The following is a 24,756-nucleotide window of genomic DNA, read 5'->3' as shown; positions in this document are numbered from 1 at the left end:
GATGCTCATGGGTCACCTTTTGTGGCCTCATTTTCTTTTAGGACTTGTGGCCATGGTTTTGTACCTTTGTCGTTTTTGGACGTTTTAGTTATGCATGGACTTGGTACTTTTGTGTTTGTTTTGGGGTGACGTAGGGGGTTGTTTTTTGTTGTGGGCCTTGTCCCGCCTTCCGGGGGATCACTGCCCTTCCCTTGTATGTATTATGGACCCTGTTATGTTGTCATGTTGTTTTTATTCCATTAAACCACCTTTTTTGTACTAGCACCTGGGTCAGCCATCCTGAGTCCAACCCCAGTTCTCCCTCACCCTCCTGGTGAGGGGGACTAAACCATAACAGTGCCAGGGAGAGCGCACAGAGAGAATGTGTGCTTGCAGCAGGGACATATCAATAGCTTTGCATTGACAGAACAGTCGAGCGAGAGTTACATTAGGTGACAGCCAACCATCCGAGCAAGTAACACACATGCAGTATCAACGCCCAGTGGCAGGTGTGCGCTCAAGCTCTGCGTTGGGGGGGAGCCTCCTGATTGCTCAGAACTGAGTGAGCCAGTAAAAATTCAGATGCATCCCAAAGATAGAAGCTAGTAAACGGACATGGGGAAGCCCAGGAGGATGCTGTGCAAATGTCCTCCACAGCCATCCCCCTGAAGAGTGATGTGGAGGAGGATATTGCTCTTGTGGAGTGAGCTCTGATGCCAGACAGGGGATCTCTCCCAGCTGACACGTATGCCTGTATGATGGCCTCACACAACCAGTGAGACAGCCGCGCACTTAATCAGGGGCCTCCCAAGAGAGTGCTCCCTGTAATGCACAAACAAGTGCTGGGTTTCTCTGGGCATGATGAAGCCCGTATCGCAGCCTGGGCAAATGGTGATGGTGATGTGGCGCTGTAATCCGGCGTTGAAGGAACTTCGCCCTTTAGACATGCTTTGTTTAGGAAATGCTCTTTAAAACTGCTGAAGAAGGGAGGGAGCCAAACTCAGGTCACATTGGCATTTATGCCACCACAGCAGACCTGAGTACAGGGTACAGGGCGCAAAAGAAATCTCTTCAGGACTGCACATGCGTGATGGATAAACCCAATAGTGACAGCTCTTAGAGGGTGAAACCTATACAAAATAGAACAATTACTTTCTACCCTAACCAGAAGCCTTGGCTGAATAGGGAGGCTTGTTCTCTTCTGAAAGCATGGGACTCTGCATTTAGGTTTGGGGATGCATCAGCATTGAGAACAGCAAGGAGGACCCTGGATGCAGGAATTAAAAGGCCAAGGCCAGCTATGCTCTTAAAATACAGGGGCATTTTTCCACTGCGGACCCACGGAGCATGTGGACAGGCAGGTGTCCAGCACATCCTTCTTTACCTGATGCCCTGAATAAGTTCTACTGTATGCTCGTTTTGAGGCTTCCAACACTTCCCCCTGCACCAGGTTCACTATAGCACCAGGCGAACTACCATTTAGTGTTGCTGCAGAGGATGTGAGGAGGTCCCTGCTCAAAATTAACCCACTTAAGGCAGCGGGACCAGACTGCATCCTGGGATGGGTCCTGAGGGATGCTGCTTATAAGCTTATGGAGGTGTTGACAGACATTTTTAATATTTCACTCTCCCAAGCAGTACAACCAACATGCTTCAAGAAGGCCACCATCATTCCTGTACCAGAGTCCTCCATAGTGTCAGGTATGAATGACTATTGCCCTGTAGCACTTACTCCTATAGCAATGAAGTGCTTTGAGATACTGGTGATGGTCCATATAAAAGACACTGTTAACATCAATGGGGATCCATATCAATATGCTTACAGGAAAAATTGGTGCACGTCTGATGCAATATCAGCAGTTGTCCACCAGGCCCTCACCCACCTGGAGAACAGGGATGATACATCAGGCTACACTTTCTGGACTTCAATTCAGTCAACACAATCATCCCACAAACTCTGGCTAATAAGCTGGCATCACTTGGACTTAGACCATTGATGTGCAACTGGGTGCTGGACTTTTTAAACAACACCCTTGGATTGACTGTTAAGATCCAAGATTGATCATCTTCTTCCATCATTCTCAATATCAGCTCCCCTCAGGATTTTGTTTTGATCCCCCTCCTGTACACTTTGCTAACCTATGACTGCTCAGCCATATATCCAAGTTGTCATATTGTTAAGTTTGCAGATGACATGGCTATGGTGGGATTAATCTCCCACGACAGTGAGTCACAGTACAGACTGGAGGTACAGTAACTCGAGGTCTGGTGCAGGGCCAATAACCTCTACATAAATGTAGAGAAGACTAAGGAGATGATCATAGTCTTCAGGAGGAGTAGTCACCTTCACCCTCCCCTGCACATCGCAGGCGCAGTGGTACAGGTGGTCTCTAGCTTCAGGTACCTTGGTTTGCACCTTGTAGACAAACCTGGTCCAACAACACAGCCAGCATTGTAAAGAAGGCCCACCAATGCCTCTACTTCTTAAGGAAGTTGAAATATTCTGGCCTTGGCCCTCCTGCCCTCTTCTTATTATACAAATGTGTAGTGGATAGTGTCCTGACCCATTCCATCACCATGTGGTATGGTAACTGCACTGCAGCAGATACGTAGAAAGTCACTGCAGTGGGTCATTAAGGCTGCACAGTCACTGGATGCAACCTACCACCCATTAGCAATATTTATGCCAGCTGTTGCAGGAGCAGGGACACCAGCATCATGAAGGATCCCACTCACCCTGCATATGGTCTGTTTGCCATATAGACTAATGAACAGTATATCATGCAATGACTGGTTTTAGATGCTGCTCATTAAGTGTAATAGCATATTATAAACTATTATTTTTTAGGAGGATTCATTTAGATTTTTAAATTTATTTATATATATTAAGATTCTACTGGGCCTGGAGTATTGTAATTTCATTCTTTCATGTACCATGATGGAATGGCAATAAATAAAACTTTGACCTTTGACTTCCATCCAACCTGATGGAGCTTGAGAGGATCTGCTAGGAAGAATGGGATAAACTGCCCAAATCCAAGTGTGCAAAGCCAGTAGAAACCTGCCCACAAAGACTATACACTGCAATTGCAGCCAAAGGACCTTCTAAAAAGCAATAAATTAAGGGCTCTGAATACATTTATAAATAGCAGATTTTAGTGTTTGAGTTTCAGTAAATTTACAATTATTTCGAAAACCATGTCATTATGGTTTAGTGAGTGTATAGATCAATCAAAATCTGAAATTTTATCCATTTACCTCTATAAGAAAGTGTGCAAAAAGTAACAGGGTCTCAATACTTCCTGAAGCCACAGTATCACATGAACTTTGCCCTACTCCATTATTGTAAACTGGAGTGTGTGCTTCCTTCATATTACTCGGATCCGCCATTAAAAGAATGAATTAGCTCATAGATGGACACGACCTCATCTCTTCTTGTTTTATTGTTATAATAAGGCAGTCAAACGTTTGAAGAGTCTTCTTAAGCTGACAAGTGTTTGGCTCAAGGGAAATGGCTGATAATAGAAAAACAATATCAGAGATCATTATTGACAGTCTTAAAGTATTTGTGTTTAATTGGGTGATTAACAGTTATGTGCATTTTTGTAAGTCCTTTGAATTGATTGTGACGTGAGAGTAACAGGTTGGAAATTCTGATTGAAGGTGGAGTACTGTAACACAGTTTTGTTCTTTTTTAACAATACAACACAAAGAAACTATTTAGTTTATTTAGTCAGATTTCTCTTAGAAGAATTTCTGAAATACTAATGTCAGCTAAAGATGTAACCATATAGTATATAAGAATTAAAGAATGATTTCTAGATATCATGACACAGTGTTTTTTTTTCCCCATCGTACTGGTTTGTACTTATGCAGACGGGGTGTGCTGCATCTCCATGAGAGTAAGGGTATCCAAGACCTGGGTCTACCTCGCTGGGAGTTGACTTTGTGTCTTGTTGTGGTGGTTTTCATCCTCTACTTCAGCCTGTGGAAAGGTGTCAAGTCCTCAGGGAAGGTAAAGGCCCAGACTACCAAACAACAACAGCAACAACTGTTGCTTTTTCATTGTGTACTTCTTTGGATTAAAAAATTACAACCTGAATCAAGAATGTCTCGCTGTCACAGACCCATTTTGTAGACTTCTTATGAAAGAGTATAAACTGTTGGTACTGGGTCAAAAAGTCCAATCAAAGTGATAAACATTGTAAGGATTAAAGAGTGCTTTCCCATTTAGTATTTACATTGAGTGCTTTCTAATATACCGTAGCAAATTGCAGCAAACACTACTGTACATACAGTGTTTTTGATTGTTCTATCATGTATAATCTTGCAACTCTTGGAGAGAAATACAAAGTGACATGGTAATATACACTGGCAATAATTTTGTGTTTCTTAACAGGAAAATGTGATTTTTTTCCCCCTTTCATCTGTTTATTCGGTGTGGGTATTCAGGTGGTGTACATTACAGCCACAATGCCTTATGTGGTACTTTTTGTGTTGCTGATTCGAGGCACAACTCTAGAAGGGTCAATGGACGGCATCAGGGCCTACCTCCATGTTGACTTCCGTCGGCTCAACAATCTAGAGGTAAGAGAAAATACTTTTAGACACAACCCATCTGTGAGTGTTATTGCTGTGAGTATGGAATCCCAGGTAACGTTGAGTTCAACGCTGAACAGACCTAAAGTTTTGTGTTGCTTGTTACCAAGGGTAGGGGTTACAGTATGTTTTTGCTGATGTTTGTTGGTTTTTTAACAGCATAGCTGAATAAGTAATGAACATATTGTGATAATATAGTTGACTCACTGTGATTATTATTAGTGTATTCTTCCTTTGTTAGACAGTCTTGGAAGAACAGTGTCAGTGGTTGGACAGTTGAGCGGACCTGGTTCTCAGAGGTGACCATTACAAGCCAGCTGGGCCAGCCACTGCTTAACTTGAGCAAATATGATGCAGATGCTGTGTGTCAAGCCACATATCTGCTCTTTGCTTGGGCGAGAGTAGGGTTCAGGTGCATTGTTTTAAGGGTACGCTAAGTTTGGAAAATGGTGTTACTTATTGTGGGGCTCTGAAGATTTATGATGGCATGGCCTGACGTCCCCCTCTTTGGGGCCAGATAATGGGTAAACATAATTTAACTATACTGAGATTCCATATGAATGCTCTTTTCCATTCTCTGGCACATTTAATTGTGTATTATTGACTGATTACATAGAATCGTATTGGATTACTGTGTAGTGTTATACTGAATATGTCAATGTGTGTGTGTGTGTGTGTGTGTGTGTGTGTGTGTATACATATACAGTATATATATACATGGATACTGATGGAAAGTAGAAAGGCACTTTGTGTGTTATGTTATGTCTTTTGATATTTCATGGCACCAACAGACTGTTGTGTCCTGATGCTTTTCTTCTTTTCTCTCTCTTCTATCCACTCACCCCAACCAGTTGAGGCAGAAGACCACCCATTAAAAGCTGGGGTCTGTCAGAGGTTTCCTCCCTAAAAGGGAGTTTTTCTTCCCCACTGTCACCAAGTACTTGCTGAAGTGGGAATTGTCGAGTTTTTCTTATAATAGTCTAAGGTCTAGAACTGATTATGTAAAGTGCCCTGAGACAATTGTTGTTGTGAATTGACACTATACAAATAAACTGAATTTAATTGAATTTTGATGGAACAATTGATTAAATTTTGGAGCTGATTTAGTTCATAATTTGCACACAGGCATATTTTAAAAGATTATTAACCATTGTGAGTGCTGGAAAAGCTGTTGATTGTATGTTATTGTATTGCCTTGTGGCCAAAGTGCGCTGCTGTACTGCTGAGGACTCCAAGCACATAGACAGCTAGGAAAACTCTATGCAGCGACAGCTGGGTGAGAGCCTGGTGGCAGAGATTTTGAGCCAGGCTCAAAGATGTTTTCATTTGTAGGACTGGTATTATGCCATTTTATTACACTTTGACATTTATTCAAGTGACAAAGTAACCACTCGGACTGAAAATATGTGGTCAGTCTATCCAAGTAATGCCAATTTATAATTTGTTCTGATGTTTTCAGAGATGCGAGTACTTGTTATTTGACCGAGCTAGCTCTTTTAGCAGGCAGCTACATCTTGAACAGAGCTCAGTAGTCTCACAGTGAGGACACTAGTGTTCCAGCTGAACATTATAGCTGCGTTTCCACTGTTGGAATTTAATGAGCAGTACAACCCATGCTTCCCTTTACCGTCAGCCTGCATAACCTTACAGGTTGATGAAGACCACCCTACTTTTCTTTTCCACTGTATTTTTTCATGTCCCTCTCTGTTCACAGGAGGGAGGGGCTGTGCTCCTCACACACACACACACACACACACACACACACACACACACAGCTAAGCTGAGGGAGCACAGGATGTGAAGTGCCTCCATAGTGTAATAATCAACCAGTAATGGAGAATGTCTGAGCAGTTTATCAAATTGCTGTTGAACAAGCAGAACACAAACTTGCAGAAATGTGATGTTTTAACCCCTTTGCACACAGCCCATGTTTGTCATGTTTGTCATTTTTCTTGAATAACTTTCAAACTATTAATGAAATCATTATCATTCCAAATGTCAGCAGTAAGTTTTCATGGTCAAGCCATCATATTATGATCATGGGGATATTACTTTTATGGAATTTTGCGGAAACTGAGTTGCCCCTTGGTGGAGGTGTGCACTCTCTGAGTTCTGGCTCGCTGAACTCTGGTTTTGTGATAAGCTGCAGAACTCACAGATACAGTAAAACCTTGGATTGTGAGTAACCTGGTCTGTGAGTGCAAATGAATTATACTTGCAATCCAAGGTTTTATTGTACATCCACTGACACACAAAAACATTTCCATGTTGATTTAGAGAACCCTCATTTGTGTTACTATAATTCATTAGGTGAAGTAGGAAATCTCAGGCTCTGAAGGCTAGATTCACATTGATACCTTCATATTATTCATCCATTATCAATACCACTTATCCTGAAGATGGTCATGGGGGAGCTGGAGCCAATCCCAGCTGACACTGGGCGAGAGGCAGGGTACACCCTGTACAGGTCACCAGTCTATCACAGGGCTGCCACATAGAGACAGTCAACGACACACACCCACACTCACTCCTACGGGCAATTTAGAGTTGCCAATCAAACTCAGCTCCATGTTTTTGGACTGTGAAAGGAAGCCAGAGTCCCCGGAGAGAGCCCACGCAGGCATAGAGAGAACATGTAAACTCCGCACAGAAAGGCCCCAGGTCGACCAGGACTTGAATCTTCTTGCTGTGAGGCGACAGCACTAACCACTTTTCCACCATGCCACCCCTTTCCATATCAATGTATCCCAATCGGTCAAAACTTTTAAGACACCCCTGTTTTTCTGTTTTTTATTTTTGATATTAAGGCAATTTAATTCTAACGAATAACCTTCTGTGGTACAAAGGTAAAAAGGTCATTGCCAGGATTAAAAAAAAAAAGTCACCCAAATTTTTCATATAAAACAGGACTTTTTCAAAGATCAAGTAACATAATAGCTTCCATCTTTTCTGCAGTAGGGGAATTAAATGAACCACTGAAAACCGATCCAAACAATTCCTAGTTGTCCCAACTTTTGCTGACTACTTACATACAACAAATTCTATCTGTACAAAGGTAATGTTGGAAAAGACTGTTACTATACCATTTGAAGCATTTTTTTTGAAAAAAGACAATTACTAAAGGAAGTCAGGCCTTTATAGGGTTTCATCCTATAGCAAGGTAATGACACCCCCATCATAAAATAAAGTAAAGTAAAATAAAATAAAAATCCCCCAGACTGTGCAGATTAAAAAAAAAAAGAGATGTAGGCTTCATATGATGGAGTGCTCAGCATAGTGTCCCAACTTTCTAGATGAAGAGTGAAAGCAAAGCAGCCTACAAGTGCAACACATCTGTGGATACTTATGCAAGGAATTGTAGAAAGAATGCCACACTTGTATTTGCCTAGCGAATTAGGTGTTCTAAAACTTTTGACCGGTAATAAGTTCATTATGGGAGGTACATATACAGTATGTGGGAGGTATATTGGTCATTAAAATGGGAAAATGAAAATAAGAAAATATTGTTCTAAATAATGAATAAATCAATATTTACAGTATATTAAAGTATGTCCCCACAATAGTATGTGTGTATTTATGTGTTTCACAATGTTTGTGGTATTTTACCCTGTAAATTTGAAATTTAAAAACTTCTTGTTTCTCATTTAATTTTGCCATAGGTGTGGATTGATGCTGCTACCCAGATATTCTATTCACTAGGAGCGGGATTTGGTGTGCTCATTGCATTTGCCAGTTATAACAAATTTGATAACAATTGCTACAGGTAAGAGCTTACACTATATTTGTGATTTTTCCTACAGAAACACAATCATCCTGCTGTTTCTAAGCAGTCTGCCTTTTCTAGCATGTAACTAGATCAAAAGCAGCAGAGGTGATGCTAATCTGTCCACCTGTCCTCAGTTGCCCGGTGGTAACAGGACAGAAAAATTACAGGGGGGGGGGGTGGGGGGGCAGATGATAATCAAAGGCTGTATGTTGACAGTTTTGTCAACGAGTTGCTGGTCCTCAGAAAAAGCAGGCATGTGGTCGGCTAATCTTTTCCCACATCAGCAGGTTGCAGCAGTGGTGCTGTTCGAGATGCTGCCGGCAAAACAGCAGTTTGAACCATCATGGTTGTAAATATATTACACCCAGCAGACTAAACATATCCAGGGCTTGAAGCAAGGACAATTTCTGTGCCTGAAATTAGGCTCTCCCTGGAAATCTCTACAACACTTTATGCTGAAATGAATTCACTACAGCAGTACTTCTTCCTAGAACACAAAATGGTTCTTATCATACAGTATAAATGATGCCCCATAATGCAAGTATCATGATGGAATGCTCTTTGTTGCAAATGAAGAAGTCAGAATTAGGTAAAGTAGCCCAGCAGAGCTGGTGACCAGCAGAGAAGACAGAATATGCAAAAATAGTGCAATGAATGAATAGCAGTGTGTTCTTACAGGATAAAAGTGTAAAAGAACCTGCTGCAAAGTGGTACACAGAACATTAGGTTATTCGCCTAACTAACTATAATAAATATTAATATACTAAGTAACTACACTATAATAACTAGAGTGATTATACTAACTAAAACTAATCACATATTTGGTTTTATAACCCTTTAAAGTAAACTGAAACTCAAATAAATTGGTAAAAACCAAAATACTATCAAATTTGCTGAGACAAAGAAACACATTCATTAAAACAAACAAACAAAAAAGCTAGGTTTAAATGTTTTCTCCTGGCTAGAAACATCAATCAGAAGTGTTCAATATCAGGACACAGTACTGCTGTCTTTCTTTGTTGGATATGTCTATTATATTAAGCAGCTGCTTTCATGGCAAGCATGACTCAAAATGGCCATCCAGTTTATTATTACTGTAGTTATCTAAATTGAGCTACAGCATTTTTGTTGAAACAGAACCTTAGTATTTGAACTGGGAAGCTTCCAGTTATTCAATGAACAAAAATGCCTTCTTTGTTTGCTGCTTAATCTTAACAATAATTTGTCTGATCATGTTTGTGTACAAAGTACAGTATATCTGATCCTATGCCTAATGTCTGTAATGTACATTTGTCTTATAGATGGTTTTAAGCACAGGCTTTTGTAATGTGTAGCAGCATGTGTGTGTGTGCAGTGACCTGACTGTGAAGAGCAGAGCTGAATTAAAACTTGTTCTATCAAAGGCTGCACTCAATATAAAAAAGAAAAGAAAAACAGGAGGAACACCAGAGGGAACAAAGTGATTAATGGGAAGGTTTCTGCTTCCTCAGCCTAGGAGGTGGCCAGGGTCAAGATGACTTGGTTCATTCTGTCAGATTACCTTAACATTCATGGCCCCAGAATAGCACAGTAATTACTGATCAAACCACAAAACAAGAATAGAGAACAAAAGCTTCTTGACCTGAATATTCCCTCTTAAAGAGTGTTTGGCTGAAGATCAACTTGTGGACAACTTGAAAGATATCAAGTAACACATGGCCCCAATTTGACTACATGCATGCCACATATTCATTGTAGAAATGGAAAACTTGTATTGAACTTAAAGGGACACTGCTTTTTAAATTTTTGTTGTGTTTCTTTTTATAGGGATGCTCTCTTGACCAGCACTGTGAACTGCATCACCAGTTTCTTCTCAGGGTTTGCCATCTTTTCTGTGCTTGGATACATGGCAAGAAAACATAACATGAGAGTAGAAGATGTGGCGACAGAGGGTAAATATACATTTCTCACTCTCATAAAATGTTTAGCCATCCTTTCAATTTCACACTATGTAGATGTCGTAATTTTGTGTGAGCATGCTTCTGTGTGTGTACATGCAGGGGCTGGATTGGTGTTCATCATTTATCCTGAGGCAATTTCTACACTGCCTGGCTCAACATTTTGGGCTATTGTGTTCTTCATTATGCTGTTGACACTGGGCATTGACAGCTCGGTGAGTCTCAATAATCACTAAAAGTGGAACAGACCATATCTTTATGAACAGAAATGCAGTCTTTTTGGCACGATGGAATGGACTGAGCCTCAGCTCTATACATGGACTGATACTGTGTTACGGTTTAGTCCCCCTCACCAGGAGGGTGAGGGAGAACTAAGGTAGGACTCAAGATTGCTGACCCAGGTGCTAGTAAAAGAGGAAAACAGCGTGGAAAACAAAATGACGTACAATACATACCACGAATATAGGGCTTTTACGGGGTATGCAAGTTAATGCTCCAGCGACGATGGAGCATCTGCCAGAGGTATAAATAAGGTTAGAAGGTAATCATCAGGATGCACCCCAGCTGTGCGCATTGACAAACGAGTCGCTAATCATTGAAATGCAACACAGCTGAGGTGCAGATCCCACAGGATTGAGAGAGCAGAGGAGAGAAAGGTGGAAGAGAGGCAGGTCGCGCCAAGCGGACCTGACATACTGAGAAGAAACTGATGTTAGAAAGGCACCTTGAAGAGAGGATTCAAATGCATAAAACAAGTCATATAAAAACACTTTACAAAAAATTAACTTAAAGTTCTTGAGAAATGCCGGTGGACCAAAACAACACTTGAGAGGGTCACTGAAAACTCAGGTAAATTGAGACAGATCAGGTTAGAGTTCAGGATAGCAGATAACAGACCAAATCTCTTACTAAAGTACAAGATGGAGGATATTCAGCTTCTTTTCACAGGGAAATAATAATTAACTTAAATTCTATTCATGGGCTCAGCAACAGAGAGCAAAACATTGAATAACGAAACCCATCTCCACAGGGTAGGCACAAATGAACTTTATTCACAATGGTGAGTAACACAACCTTTCTCCACAGGACAGAAAAAGAAACTTAACTTCTTTTCCTAAAAGGCATGTTACTAGACAGTCTTAAATTCAGGGATTCACTGACATAAGGCTGGTATTCTCACATGAGACGAAAAAATAATCCCTTGGTGTGCAGCATTTGAAGTGTAGAGCTAAAACCAGGTCATAGACAGATCTTCTTCACAGGTCAGAGCTGTGATATAGGCAGCTAATAGCGTCTTGCCTCACCAGAATGAGAAGTACGAGGAAGCTGTCATAGCGGCATGGAGTTCTTAGGGTGAGCCCAATAGAGAAACAGAGAAATAAGAGACTGGCTCGCATGGGGGTCATGGATGCTGAAGACACTCTGACAAGGGCATGTGAGTTGGTAATAAAGAGTCGACATTAATGATAAGATGAGAGGAAGGTGTGTGAGGAGATGGAAGTGCATGTGAGCAGCAAGAGCAGAGGGTTGCATGTGCACATACCTGCAACACGAAATGGCATCGCATGACTGCAGACAAAACAAAACAAGAAAACATGAACACAATACAAGGCATGATTATGACAGTATACCCCTTGTAATGACAGCCCCAGATGTCTTCTGAATGCACCCTGAGATACTGGAGAAGGCACAAACTGATAACTGAAGGATTAACCACCTTGTAAACTGACAAACTGGGGCGCCAGTTTCCTACACTCAGCCCACAGAGGAAGCTCTCTGGTAGAAAGTTAGGCCTTCTGGCCAGTGGTATATACAGGGATACCAGAACACCATCAATTGGCACTAAGGCACAGAGCAGTTAGGATATTGCCTTGAGCCATATCCAACAACACCAGTGCACCTGAGCATGAACAGAGGGACCAGGACTTATTTTTCCAAGGTAGGGAACAAAGGAACAAAACTGTAGACAATGTGGAGTGACAAGAAACCAGTGGCAGATGTGAACAGGGTGTTATGAGCATACTCAACCCAAGGTAAGTACATAACCCAGGTGGAGGGGTCCTGTGAACATAGGCAACAAAGAGCAGTTTCAAGGTCTTGGTTGAGGCACTCTGATTCCCCATTTGTATGAGGGTGGAACCCAGATGAGAGGCTCACAATGGCCCCTGACTGACAGCAGAACTCTCACCCAAACAGGGATGTAAACTGGGGACCCCTGTTAGATACAATGTCAAGAAGCAGGCTGTGCAAATGGAAAACCTGATGAATCATCACTTTAGAAGTTTCACAGGCAGAGGGCAGTTTAGGCAAATCAATGAAGTGACACATCTTGGAAACTCGATCCACCACAGTGAGGACAACAGTTTTACCTTTGGAGGCAGGTAGATCCATGATGAAATCCATGGACAAGTGGGGACAGGGTTGATGAGATAGGTAAGGGTTGTAGAAAACCTGACAGGGGAGTCTTGGATGCTTTGTTGCAGGCAGACTCGGGGCAGGTTGACACATATTCCTTGATGTCTTTAGTCATGGAGAGCCTCCAGAAGCATTGTCTGACCAAGGGTAGAGTGAATTAGGCACTTGGATGGCAGAAAAATTTGGAGCCATGACATCACTGGAGCACCTGTGGATATAAATGGACTGGAATAAACTCACAATCCTCGGGGCAGTAATTGGGCCCTGGTTCAGTGTGGTTGGCTGCCAAGATGCACGGCTCAACTGGCCAGCAGACCACATGAAGGCAGAGTGGTGGTGGCAGGATGTAGCTGTCATCTTCTCTCTCAGAGGTGTCTAAGAGCTGCGAGCACAGTATGTCTGGTTTGCCATTCCCAGAACCTGGGCAATAAGAGAGATTGAAGTTAAAACAGTTAAAAAAAGAAGGCCCACCTGGTTGATGGCTGTGGAGTCTTTGGTTCTCACATACTCCAGGTTATGATGGCCAGTCCCACATCCTCCAGCCAGTGCCTCCATTCTTCCAAAGCCAGCTTAACTGCCAGCAGTTTTTTATTCAGAAAATCACAATTTCTTTCAGCCAGTGATGGTTGTGGGGAAAAGTAAGCACATGAATGTTATTTCTGATTAGCAACTGACCTTTGAGACAAGACTGCTTTGACCTCCAGGCCCAAGGCATCCACTTTGAGTATGAACTACCAGTGGGGATCAGGAACAGTGAGTATGAGGGCAGAAGTAAACTTGGCCTTAAGGACGGAAAAAGCCTTGTCAGTTTCAGGTGTCCAAGAACATGCCCAATGGCCAGACATGAGCTGATGTAAAGGTGCTGTAGCCTTGGATGAATTTAAGTGTAAGGATAATCACCTTTACTGGCCAAGTATGTTACACACAAGGAATTAGTTTCCGGTACAGAACCGAAGCAGCCATATGCGGCACCAGCTCAACCTATGGCTCTAACCATCGGAGGCAATGGGGGGGTTCAGTGTCTTGCCCAAGGACACTTTTACATGTGGACTGCAGGCACCGAGATTTGAACCTTCAACTTTCTGGTTGGAGACAACTGCTCTACCCACCACACTGTCGCCTCCCCAATTTCTGATAGAAGTTAACAAATCCTAGAAACTGCTGGACTTGTTTCTTAGTTCAGGGATAGGCCAGTCAATAATGACCTGAGCCTTCTTGGGGGTTTATCTGAATGGAACCTGCAGAGATCACATATCCCCAGAAATTAAGTCACACTTTTAAGCCTTGACATACAACTGAAGCAAGCACCACAGGACAGTGTGAACATGAAGAACATGCTCGTCCTGTGAATATAAGAATGTCATCTAAACACACAAAGACAAATTCATTGAGCCTGTCCCTATGAAAATCATTTACAAAAACCTGAAACATCACTGGGGCATTCGTGAGACCAAATGGCATTAAGAGATATTTGTAATGACCACCGGGAGTGTTGAATGCAGGCACTCCTAAGGTCAAGCTTTGTTAAAATGGCCGCTCCCTGCTGAGGTTTAAAGCTATTGGAAATGAAGGGCAAGGGGTGCTTGTTTTTTATGGTGATATCATTTAGGCCTCTGTAATTGATCCATGGTCAGAGGCTTCATTCGCTCTTCTCCACAAAGAAGAATCCAGGAAGGATGGATGATTTGGGCACCTAGTGACTCACCACTGTACCTCATAGGCACATGTTCCAGAGAAGACAGAAAGTAATGTTGACCCCTTGGGGGGAGTGGTGACAGTTACCAGATCAATGCCACATTTGTAGGGATGATGAGAGAGTAGCAAGGTGGCCTTAGATTTACTGAAAACCTCCTTGAGGTCCAGATATTCTTTGGGCACTTTAGACAGATCAGGAAAGTGTTCAGGTACAGGAGAGCTCATAGGTAGAGAGGAAACAGCAGATCTGTGACATAATGACAGACAATGAAAGCTCCACCCCAAAACCTTGCCAGAGGACTAATCTTCATGGGGATTTTGAAGTTATAGCCATGAAAGTCCCAAGATAACTGGAAGCTGGGGTGAATAAATGATATAAAAGCTAATGTCTTTGCCCTGGTTACCAGACATGAGGAGATGAAGCAATCTGGTGAGCAATCCAGTGTAGGAGATGGCCATCCAAAGCTATGACCTGCACAGGTTCTTCTAACTGTTCCTCTGGTATGCCCAATTTGGAGGCCAGTCCCTGGTCAATGAACCCTGTATCCACTCCTGAGTCAATAAACACCAACAAAGTTAGAGTTAGAAAGGGAAAAGTAACTGAGCCTGAAATGTTGATTGAGAGGTGGAAATTAGAGACAAGGCTTGGTTCAAAGAGTAGTGTCAGAAAAGCACATTGAAGAGAGGATCCAATTTCAAGAGACAAGTAGTATAAAAACACTTAACAAGAAATGTATTAATTTGTTCTTGAGAAATAACAGTGGGCCAAAACAACACTTGATGGGGCACTAAAAAACCCAGGTAGCTTGAGGCAGATCAGGTTCAAGTCCAGGATAGCAAGTAGCAGACCAAATTGCTTTCTAAAATACAAGATGGAGAATACCTATCTTTTTACAGGACAAGCAATAGTTAACTGCTATTCATGGGCTCAGCAACTGAGCAAAATGATAAGTAACAAAATCCATCTCCACAGGATAGTGATAAATTAACTTAATTTTCTTCACAGATTCTGAAATGGTGAGTAAAAAAAAAGACTTGTCTCTACTGGATAGACAAAGAAACTTCACTTCTCTTCTTAAAAGGCATGTTACTAAACAGTCTTCAGGTTTTCATTGAGATAAAGCTGGCAAAGTCACATGATAGGGGAAACCCCTTGGCATGCAATGTTTAAGGCATAGAGCCAAAACCACGTCACGGAAAAATCCTGTTCACAAGTCAGAGCTGTGATCTAGGTGGTTATAGTCTCTTGCCTTGCCTTGCCACAGAGGTATGTACAAGGAAGCCGTCATAGCTGCATGGAGGTATTTAGGGTCAGCTGACTGGAAAAACACAGATGAGAAGAGAATGACATGAGTGGAGGGCATGGATGCTGAACACACTCTGGCCGAGGCATGTGAGGACATACCTGCAACACAAAAGGGGACCACATAAGTGCAGGCAAAATAAAACAAGGCATGCTCATGACAGCATAAGTGGTAAAGAACAAAACATTTCAAATCTGAGTGGGTAGTACATGTGTAAAAGCATAAATACAAGAATAAGATGCAAGTTGCATTCAGAATATAACTTGAAATATATGCATACATACAGTTATGTGAAATACTGACTATATTGGAGGTTTGCATAGGTGCAGAGAATGATAAGATATCTTTGGGGGAAAAAGTTTTTCATTTGTCTTTTTCTGTATTTTAGTCAGAGCTAATAGAAATAATGCTAACTTTACTGTGCATGTACGGAACACAGCAGACACAGTGTATTTCCAGACCCCAAGGAGATAGTCATGATACCCATGTATCATGTTGGAAAACTTTAACTAGGTTGCTCATTAAACCTGACATTTGTTGGGAAGTATTGTTCATTGTGTACTCACTGTGCAAGTTCATTTCTGATGAACTGCACCTGATTTTTCTACTAGACCACCAATTTTCTTTGACTGATGTGACATTACCATGACTTACAATATGAACAATTAGACACTAATTATAGATGTTTGTAGCATAACAAATTATCAGTCAAGTTTTTTGTTTGTTTGTTTTTTTGAATATATAGTGTAAAGTGAGGTGTAGTTCTATTACCATTAAAAGGTAGAGCTGGACTGTTTACAGTTATTAAGCATGTGATGCTCAGTACTATTGTTGACTAATATTTCTTGTTATTGGTAATCAGATAAGACAGTATACATGTGTAATGACCATGACTCATCAGTTTAATATACAGTAGTGTGTATGAATCAGCTGGCTTAAGCCCACTTAAAAGTGTAGTGATTACATTCATTCATTTTCTACCGCTTAGTCCCTGAATGGGGTCGTGGGGGGGCCGGAGCTAATCCCGGCCAGCAATCAGGCGAAGTCGGGGTACACCCTGGACAGGTCGCCAATCCATCACAGTGTAGTGATTACAAATCACCATAAACATTATGTCATGTTGAAGCTCTGAAGGGATTCCTGAGTGCCATTTCTCTGTGTCCACCAGATGGGCGGCATGGAGGCAGTTATCACAGGCCTGACAGATGACTTTAAGATCCTCAAGAGAAACAGGAAGCTCTTCACCTTCATCACAGCCTTTGGAACCTTCCTGGTGGCCTTGCTCTGCATCACTAATGTCAGTATCAAGTGTCATATTGCCATATATTTTCACTCAGGATTTGAACAAAATCCCATTTTCCACATAATCAATGTAATGTTGATGTAATGAGGGAGTTATTTAGAAAGGTTTAGCTTTGTGTTTTTATCAACTATAATAAGGAAGTGAATGCTAACTTATCCATGTTATTTGCCTGGCACAACATACAGATTGTCCAACCCAGGATACATATGGGGATTATGTATGCTCAGACCTAAACTAACTACACTGAGAAAAGCAAACCGACCATATATGTACAGCACAGTGCATTACATCACATTTGAGAGACCACTGCTTATTGACTCCACACAAGGGTCTGCTTAACTTTAAGGCTGAACATTTATACACAGTACACACACAGAGTAAATTTGGTCTGTTAATTTCCCTCTCTTTAGGGTGGGATCTACGTGCTAACCTTGTTAGATAAGTATGCAGCAGGGACTTCTATATTATTTGCTGTGTTGATCGAGGCCATTGGAGTGTCGTGGTTTTATGGTAAGATATTAAGTATTTTGGTATTATCTTTCTAAAATTGCTACATTTACACCATAACAATTACCAGCTAATTAGGAAAATAAGACTGAAAAATGTACCCATGCTCCTCATTTTGCCAAAATCTTAAAATAAGAAACCCACTGAAGCACAGTATTTACAGATGACACAAGTGCCAGTGGCAAACAAGGTTGAAAAAATGAGAAACTGAGTTAACAGAAACCTGTTTTTAGATTCAGCCAGGCAAAAGCTACAAAGACCAGAGGAACATAACAAAATTTGGTTTAGTGATTATAATTTACATGTGTTTTTTTGTAGCAAGCAATACATTACAGTAACCTGTTGATGGGCAAGATCAACAAAACAAAATGATACAAAAAGGCAAATAAAACAAAGCACATATAGTGTCATAAGATTGTATGGTGGGACACATAGCAGGCATGTATATAACCCATCAGGCCTAGTCAAATTACAGACAAAATTGTTAGGGTCTGAGAGAGTGAGGACCTAAATGCAGATACAGGCGCAAGGGCTAGAAAGGATAACCAGACTAATGATAAACCTGAAAAGTCCAGAGAACCAGAGCCACTGTACAGGCCAACAGAGAAAGGGAAGAACTACACAGGAAAAAAGGTACAAAACTACTAAATAGTAAAGGAATACAATTAAGCAAACACAAGAAAACACAATATGCAGCTAAATAGCACAACACCAACATAAGCTCAGATCTGACTAGACAGAGGAAACTAGAGGAATGCAAAATGAACAAAGTCAGGGTGCAGATAAAAGAAAAACCTAATAACAAGTGCTACCAAAGTATTCATCGACTATGTGAACAAAGAACACGATAAACCAGATACGTGGGACAGTCCATCTAAACTAGTTCATAAACAACAGTGGGCATGAGGGGTAGAAATGATGCTGAAAACAGAAGTAAACAATCACGGTGACATGAACAGATGAACCAGCAACCTGACTGAGGGATGTGAGGTGATTATAAAGGTTGAACGAGCGAGGCAATGAGGGCAATCATTGATACAGTAAAGCTAGGGCTGATGAGATGGCAAGAGACAGAAAATGACTACAAAATAAAAGCATAAATGTGTTATATTCTCTCCAGCTGTCTAGTGAGGCTGCATAGTTGGCACAAAAAACTTTCTGGACATTGACTGAATCTTGAAGTTATGTAACTTCACTTTTCACTGTAACTTTTGCTGTGTAACATTTCCTGCCCTCCCCAGGCGTGGACCGCTTCAGCGAAGATATCCAACGTATGATGGGCTTTAAGCCAGGGCTCTATTGGAGGCTGTGTTGGAAATTTGTCAGCCCAGCTTTTCTGCTGGTGAGAGCAAAAATAAACATTTGCGTATTCACATTAGGTCTTGTTTTGCTGGAATGACATGTGATCCTAGGCAGAAGCCAAACACCAGATAAATCAACAATTACAAGAGTAACAGTAAAATGATGTATTCCAGTAACTATAATTCACAAATGCTTGCAAGCTGTACTAATGTAGCATTCATTGCAGCATGCAGTAAATTTTGTTAGCATGGGTGTCAGATCACAGGAACAATTATTGACCCACCACCACAGAGCCTCATATTCAGTGACCAGCACTCGTGCTTCCTGCAAAAGGATAGTTCGAAACTCTGCGCCTCCTTGTGGGTTCCTCACTGGCAGAAATAAATAGCTTGTGACGCTACGTGCGTTAGAGGAAGCACATGGCTATGTCCAGCCATTTGTATATGGGCAAATATGTTTCTTCATATACACAGCAGTAGAGGTTTACAGTAATAAGAAGAATTGGTCATTCTATATTGTGCAAAAAGGAGACAAAAATAAATTACATTTGTTTATAGCTATATTTTAGTACTGACTGCAGCATTGCAAGCTTTTGAAATCTAAAAGTGCAATTACATCTACATCTACAGCTACAACTGCAGCTTCTGTATATCTGTCCTCTGCTACAGTGACTTCTTTCATCATTATACCATAAGAGATGAGTGATGTGACTGAGAAAATAATTCTGCTTGTATTAATGAAAACACATAGTGTACATATGCCCTCAGTGTCTGTATGTACATGTGTGTATGCCTGCAAGTCAAAAAAAAGTGTGAAGTCCAACCTTGTGGGTCTGCTGCTTCTCACAACGAATTAGACCAAAGAGGCTTGAATGAGTGACTGACAGTTATCTTCTGAGTGCTACATGTCAAAGCTGACATTTTACACACAAAGTGTAAAGTGCTGTGGCCTTCGGTAGCCACTAAAAGGACAAGGATGCTGACTTCTCAGTGAAACTGCAAATGATGTTTCTAAGAGAGAGAGGGCATGTTGTGCAGTGGTGACTTTAGCCTAGAACAGGTTAATCAGGTTCCAGGCAGAGAAAACAGTGTACAGATGCCTAACTCAGTTCAGAGAGAGAGTCTTCACATGGGGAGTCTGTTTTGATAACTTTGTTTTGGCTTTTGACCTGTGTCTATTTTATTCTTTTCTTCATGCTCCCTCAGCTTCTCTCTCTCTTTAAAATTAGAGACTTCAAACAATACAAGCAAATAGATGTAATACTCTTAATGTGTGGGTCTCTCTTTCTTTCCATTCTTCTCTCTTTTACAGTTTGTAGTAATAGCCAGTACACTGACATCATCAGGCCTAAAGTACGATGACTACATTTTCCCTAACTGGTCCAACCTGGTTGGCTGGGGTGTAGCCATGTCCTCCATGTTGCTTGTCCCTGTCTACGCTTTGTATAAGTTCTTCAGTACACCAGGAACATTCAAACAGGTCGGTATCAAAACATGTTTGTCAAAAAGAGTGAAAAATAATTGCTACCTCTTTACTAAAAAATATTTAGTAGATATTTGAGTAGTCAGACAGAAATTGCAAGATGACTAACAAGATGATCACTGAAAAGGAGGGAATTCTGGTAACTGCAAATCTAACTGACACAAGCGCTTTGTGAGAAGAGTTTGTGCAGGTACACAGTACAAATAAAACTGGATGTCCCACACTGTAAATGCAAATTGTATAATAGTAGCCAAATACAGTCAAGCAGAACAGTTGTAACTAAAGAGCATACAGTTTGTTCTTCTTTCAAACAAAACTTTAAAAAAATAATCTGATTTAGGAGTAATCTTTCCTCCCTCAGCTTGATGACACTGGCATTTTAAGAATTCATTCAGATAAACATGATTGTTTCAAAGCACTGAGAATTTATGACTGTAATCGTCAAAGCACTGGAGAGCTTTTTCGTCCATCAGCAGTCGACCAGTGTCAACTTTGTCTGATTATAACAGTTCCCACATCCTTTAGCATTTCCCATTGGATCTCAGAGTTGAAGATTCCTCTCAGGTTCTCAGGAAACGGGTTAATCCTGACAAACTCCTGTCACAGTTATCAGGTTTTAGCTACATCCTCCTCACAATAACCAGAACAAACATCTCTGAAGTCCTTCACAAGGATTCCTCACAGGTTCTAAAACAATGGCATCACTAATCTGAGAAGTTCATAATGATTGGTTTACTAATCATTGGTAGACTGCTTGAAAATATGCACAAGAAAAGTCAATTAAGAAGCCAAGCATTTAATAATTAGGCAAAAAAAACAAGTTTTAGGAAGATATATTAAATCATCAGTGTGGTTGTATGCCTTAAAGATGATACACTTGTGTAAGAGAATGATGTGTTGTAATTACTTGTTTTCTAGAGGATAGCCTACTGCATCACTCCAGAGCATGAACATCATATGGTGGCTGAGGGAAATGTACGGCAGTTCAAAGTAAGGGCAATATTTGTGCTGTTTTTTTTAACAGTGTTAACCTGAATTATCTAGGAAGCTGCAATTAATCTAAATTAAAAGCACATTCAGTTATTTGTGCACTGTGAAAATGAACAATTTGAAAACTAGGCAAAACAGATAGTGATAACACATGTGGGTGTAGACCTATTAAAGAATGTCCTATAAATAAAGCAGATGGAGATATAACCAGTCACTGCAAATAACAAAAGAAAAGATCATTATCAATGTCAACCAAGTCAGTAAAATGGAATTAAATATTTATGACATTAAGTCAACAAACAAACCCAGGACTTTCTTTTGTTTTCCAGCTCAGGCATTGGTTGGCCATCTGATGACAAATACCCAGAATTCCCTCACAGCCACCCTCACTTGTGTGCCACAGTCGTTCGACAGACAGGGAAAGCAACAGACTCCAACTCCTGTCAGTGGCCTCCCTCTGCTGTGTATTTACTACCCAAGGCCTTTGTTGTCAATAGTGACTTCAAGCACTTTGATTTCAGAGTCTTGCCTGTTAACATTCTGAAATCATTCTACAGCTTTGGCTCAGAAGGGAGGGGCATCTTGTGGGAATATTTACTGTTATTTGACAATGGATATATTATATTATGTTTTTATATAGCATTTTAATTAATTAATCACAACTTAAGTTATCATTTCCTATAGTCTGTAATGTGACAATTATCTCGTAGAAGGGATCGAAACCAAAATAACAACCAAAACATTGGCCTTATCCCTGTGTACTAATATACAGGAGATCAAAAGTGTAAATTTTTACATTTCTTTATATGTTATTAGTGTCACATGTTGTCACTCTCTTTGGCTGAGTGACTTATCTGTCTCAGTGCCTTATCGAGACACAACATGTTTCTTACAGTCCGTACAGAAAAAATAAAATAAAATAAACTGTGTTGACTCAGGAACCCATTAAATAAAACCACAGTTTGTAGATGGCAATCTCTGTTTTGGCCCAGTCCTTTGATACTCATGTCAAAGAGCCCAAGGTCAACAGTACTTCAAGGTCAAACTCGTGGTAAAACAGATGTGATATAACACATTGTGTTACAGAAAAGGGAATTATGCATGCATCGTTACAATGCTTTAAAGAAAATGAGGCGGGTTTCATTCATCTTGTATGCTATGAAAGGGCAGACTCACAACCAGGTCTCATTCTCAAAGAAAGCCTATGACTGAACCTGGTCAGTCCTTTTCTGCTCACTGAAGGTAAAGAGTAAAAATTCAGCAAAACAAATAGTCCATGTGTTAAAAACAGTTTTATTGTTGTGTGGCTTCCCATTTTTTTTTTGTCTGTTCAGTGCTTCTGAGGAATATCTATGGCTTTTCCTTCCAAGAGACAGTGAGAGATGGAGAATACTGTATGTGTGTGTCTGTGCCTGTGTGCTTAGTGAGAGTCTGTTGTCAAGCATACACTATGGTGTTAGTGTACAGTACATGAAGATGTGACATCTATCAGTTGCCTCTTTCATTGTACTGTAAATTAACTATTATGTTAAATGTATGACAACAACTCATGTTTTCATTTTAAACACATCATGTGATGTTACCCTTACGAATATTTTGAATGATCTTTTCCTGTTTCTTTTTTTTATTTATTAAAATAAAGTTGAATTTTAATCTTAAATCACAACAAATCACCCTTATTGAAAGCCACAAAGGAAAAAATAAATAAATATGTGTGAAATATATAGGATATAAAAAATATATTCTTTTGTTATATCTAATCTTATATTTATCAAATTGTTTATAACAAAACGTGAATGTAAAGTATTTTAAATGTAACTGTCCACAGTCATAATATGGTGTTTGATGTATAGCTAAGATTAACTATTTAGGAAAAAAATATCCCTCTGTGTAACCTGGGGTACTTTGTCACATTCAGATATGGACAAATACACTCTGGCTTTCCTGGATTATGTTTACAAAAATACTGTGTACAATACCAGTGTCCTGTTGAACGTAAGTGACAACTATCTATGAAGAAATCAGAAGTATTCAAACTATGATAATAAAGAATTTCTTCTACACACAAACCTGAAGTCCACGCTCTGTCATTTAATCTCAGTTTTCACAGACTGTCAAAGAGAAAAGGACAAAACCAGCAGTTTGAAAGGAGATTATGGAGTGTTATACTACTAGCAGCTGTTGTAGCCTTGAGCCACTAGCCTCAAGCAGAGATGAGGATCAGGCTACAGTGGTCTGGTAAACTTTTTTCCTAATGCCACTGCTCCAGATATTTTTCATTTTTAAACTCCCCACCATCACCCCCAACCAACATTGCCTCAATTGGTATCACATGAGGCTATTTACAATCTAAAGGACAAGTGGTATAGCTAATGGAATGGAATGGCAATGTGAATAACATTTATAGGGCTTATTAGACAGTTGGTATTTTTGTTTTGGTAGGCAGAGTTCCCCTTACTCCAGGACTCTAAACTTAATTAACTCTGTTTAGTTTCAGTGCTGACAGGGGGGTTCTCATTGTGGCTTACTCTGCCTTTCCACTTTGTTTCTTTGTTAGTCTGCTGCAAGGGCGTGAGACATTTTCTGATTCCAATGACATATCCTAAATGCACACTGTATACCAACTATTTTCAGTAAATGATAAAAACAAAGTGTGCTTCTTTGGGTTGTGCCTGTGTAAAGAAAAACTGTGAAATAATTTCCTGATGTCTGATATTATCCAGCGAAATGTCTGTAAAGTACAGACAGGAGCATCAGAGTGGATTCTCAAGACTGGCGACATGTAGGAGTGGCCCTGGGCTATGAAGCAAATTTGGTGTAGTGGCCAAAATGAGTTACAACATCTGCATGCATCGTGTGAGGTGCATTGGTTCAAAAGGCATTTTTTCCAAAAAGAATCACTGGACAAGGGATGACTGTAAAACAGTGAATACATTTTTCTAAGCGTCAAAAACATTGGAATGTTTTCATTAGCAGATTTTGATCCAGTATCATTTGAAAAGTCATCACCCAGGTAATTTTATGGCTGGAGTCTGTAACTATGAAAAAAAAAAAAAGATTTAGAGTATGCATCGCTTAGCAACCTTTATAGATATGAGATAGGTGCCATCTTGTAATCCAGTTGTTAATACATCCAGGGATGCGATATTTCTTGAAGGAGTCTTACTTTTATATGTTCCAGTTGCCCCCATTCATAACATGTTACAAAGAATGAAGGTAAAATGTAAACGCACTAAGCACAAGAAAATGTCTGGAAACACTGTGGGATTCACCATTCAGGTATTTTTAATGGAAATCCAGTCAAGCTAAGATGATAACATTAATTTCTGACTAGAAAAAAATAATCGGTGATGCTGAATTATTACTCTTAGAGTAAAAATGTAGGTGCAGAGATCTTGAATTATTCTGGCTGATCACACTGTAAATATGTCAGGTCCGCTCGCCGCGACCTGGCTCTCTTTCTTTTTTTCTCTCCTC

The 24,756-nt window shown here is 40.4% G+C and overlaps 1 protein-coding gene across 5 annotated transcripts in view; it reads left to right on the top strand.

Moving 5' to 3' along the window:
- Positions 1-22,917, top strand: part of slc6a2 (solute carrier family 6 member 2) — a 45,840-nt gene extending 22,923 nt beyond the window's left edge. For all 5 annotated transcript variants that reach the window (XM_020592471.1, XM_020592472.1, XM_020592474.1 and 2 more), the window contains exons 5-15: positions 3,856-3,994; positions 4,432-4,566; positions 8,238-8,341; positions 10,151-10,275; positions 10,384-10,496; positions 16,864-16,992; positions 17,409-17,508; positions 18,747-18,847; positions 20,119-20,286; positions 21,208-21,279; positions 21,609-22,917. In XM_020592471.1, the coding sequence (XP_020448127.1) occupies positions 3,856-3,994; positions 4,432-4,566; positions 8,238-8,341; positions 10,151-10,275; positions 10,384-10,496; positions 16,864-16,992; positions 17,409-17,508; positions 18,747-18,847; positions 20,119-20,286; positions 21,208-21,279; positions 21,609-21,632 (1,210 nt within the window). In that variant the 3' untranslated portion in view covers positions 21,633-22,917. The remainder of the gene's footprint in view (positions 1-3,855; positions 3,995-4,431; positions 4,567-8,237; positions 8,342-10,150; positions 10,276-10,383; positions 10,497-16,863; positions 16,993-17,408; positions 17,509-18,746; positions 18,848-20,118; positions 20,287-21,207; positions 21,280-21,608) is intronic.
- The last annotated feature ends 1,839 nt before the right edge of the window (positions 22,918-24,756 follow it).

Source organism: Monopterus albus, unplaced genomic scaffold, assembly GCF_001952655.1.
Source record: "Monopterus albus unplaced genomic scaffold, M_albus_1.0 scaffold17.1, whole genome shotgun sequence".
NCBI classification, from domain to species: domain Eukaryota; kingdom Metazoa; phylum Chordata; class Actinopteri; order Synbranchiformes; family Synbranchidae; genus Monopterus; species Monopterus albus.
Note: the sequence above shows the minus strand (reverse complement) of the source record. Positions and strands in the feature narration are given on the sequence as shown.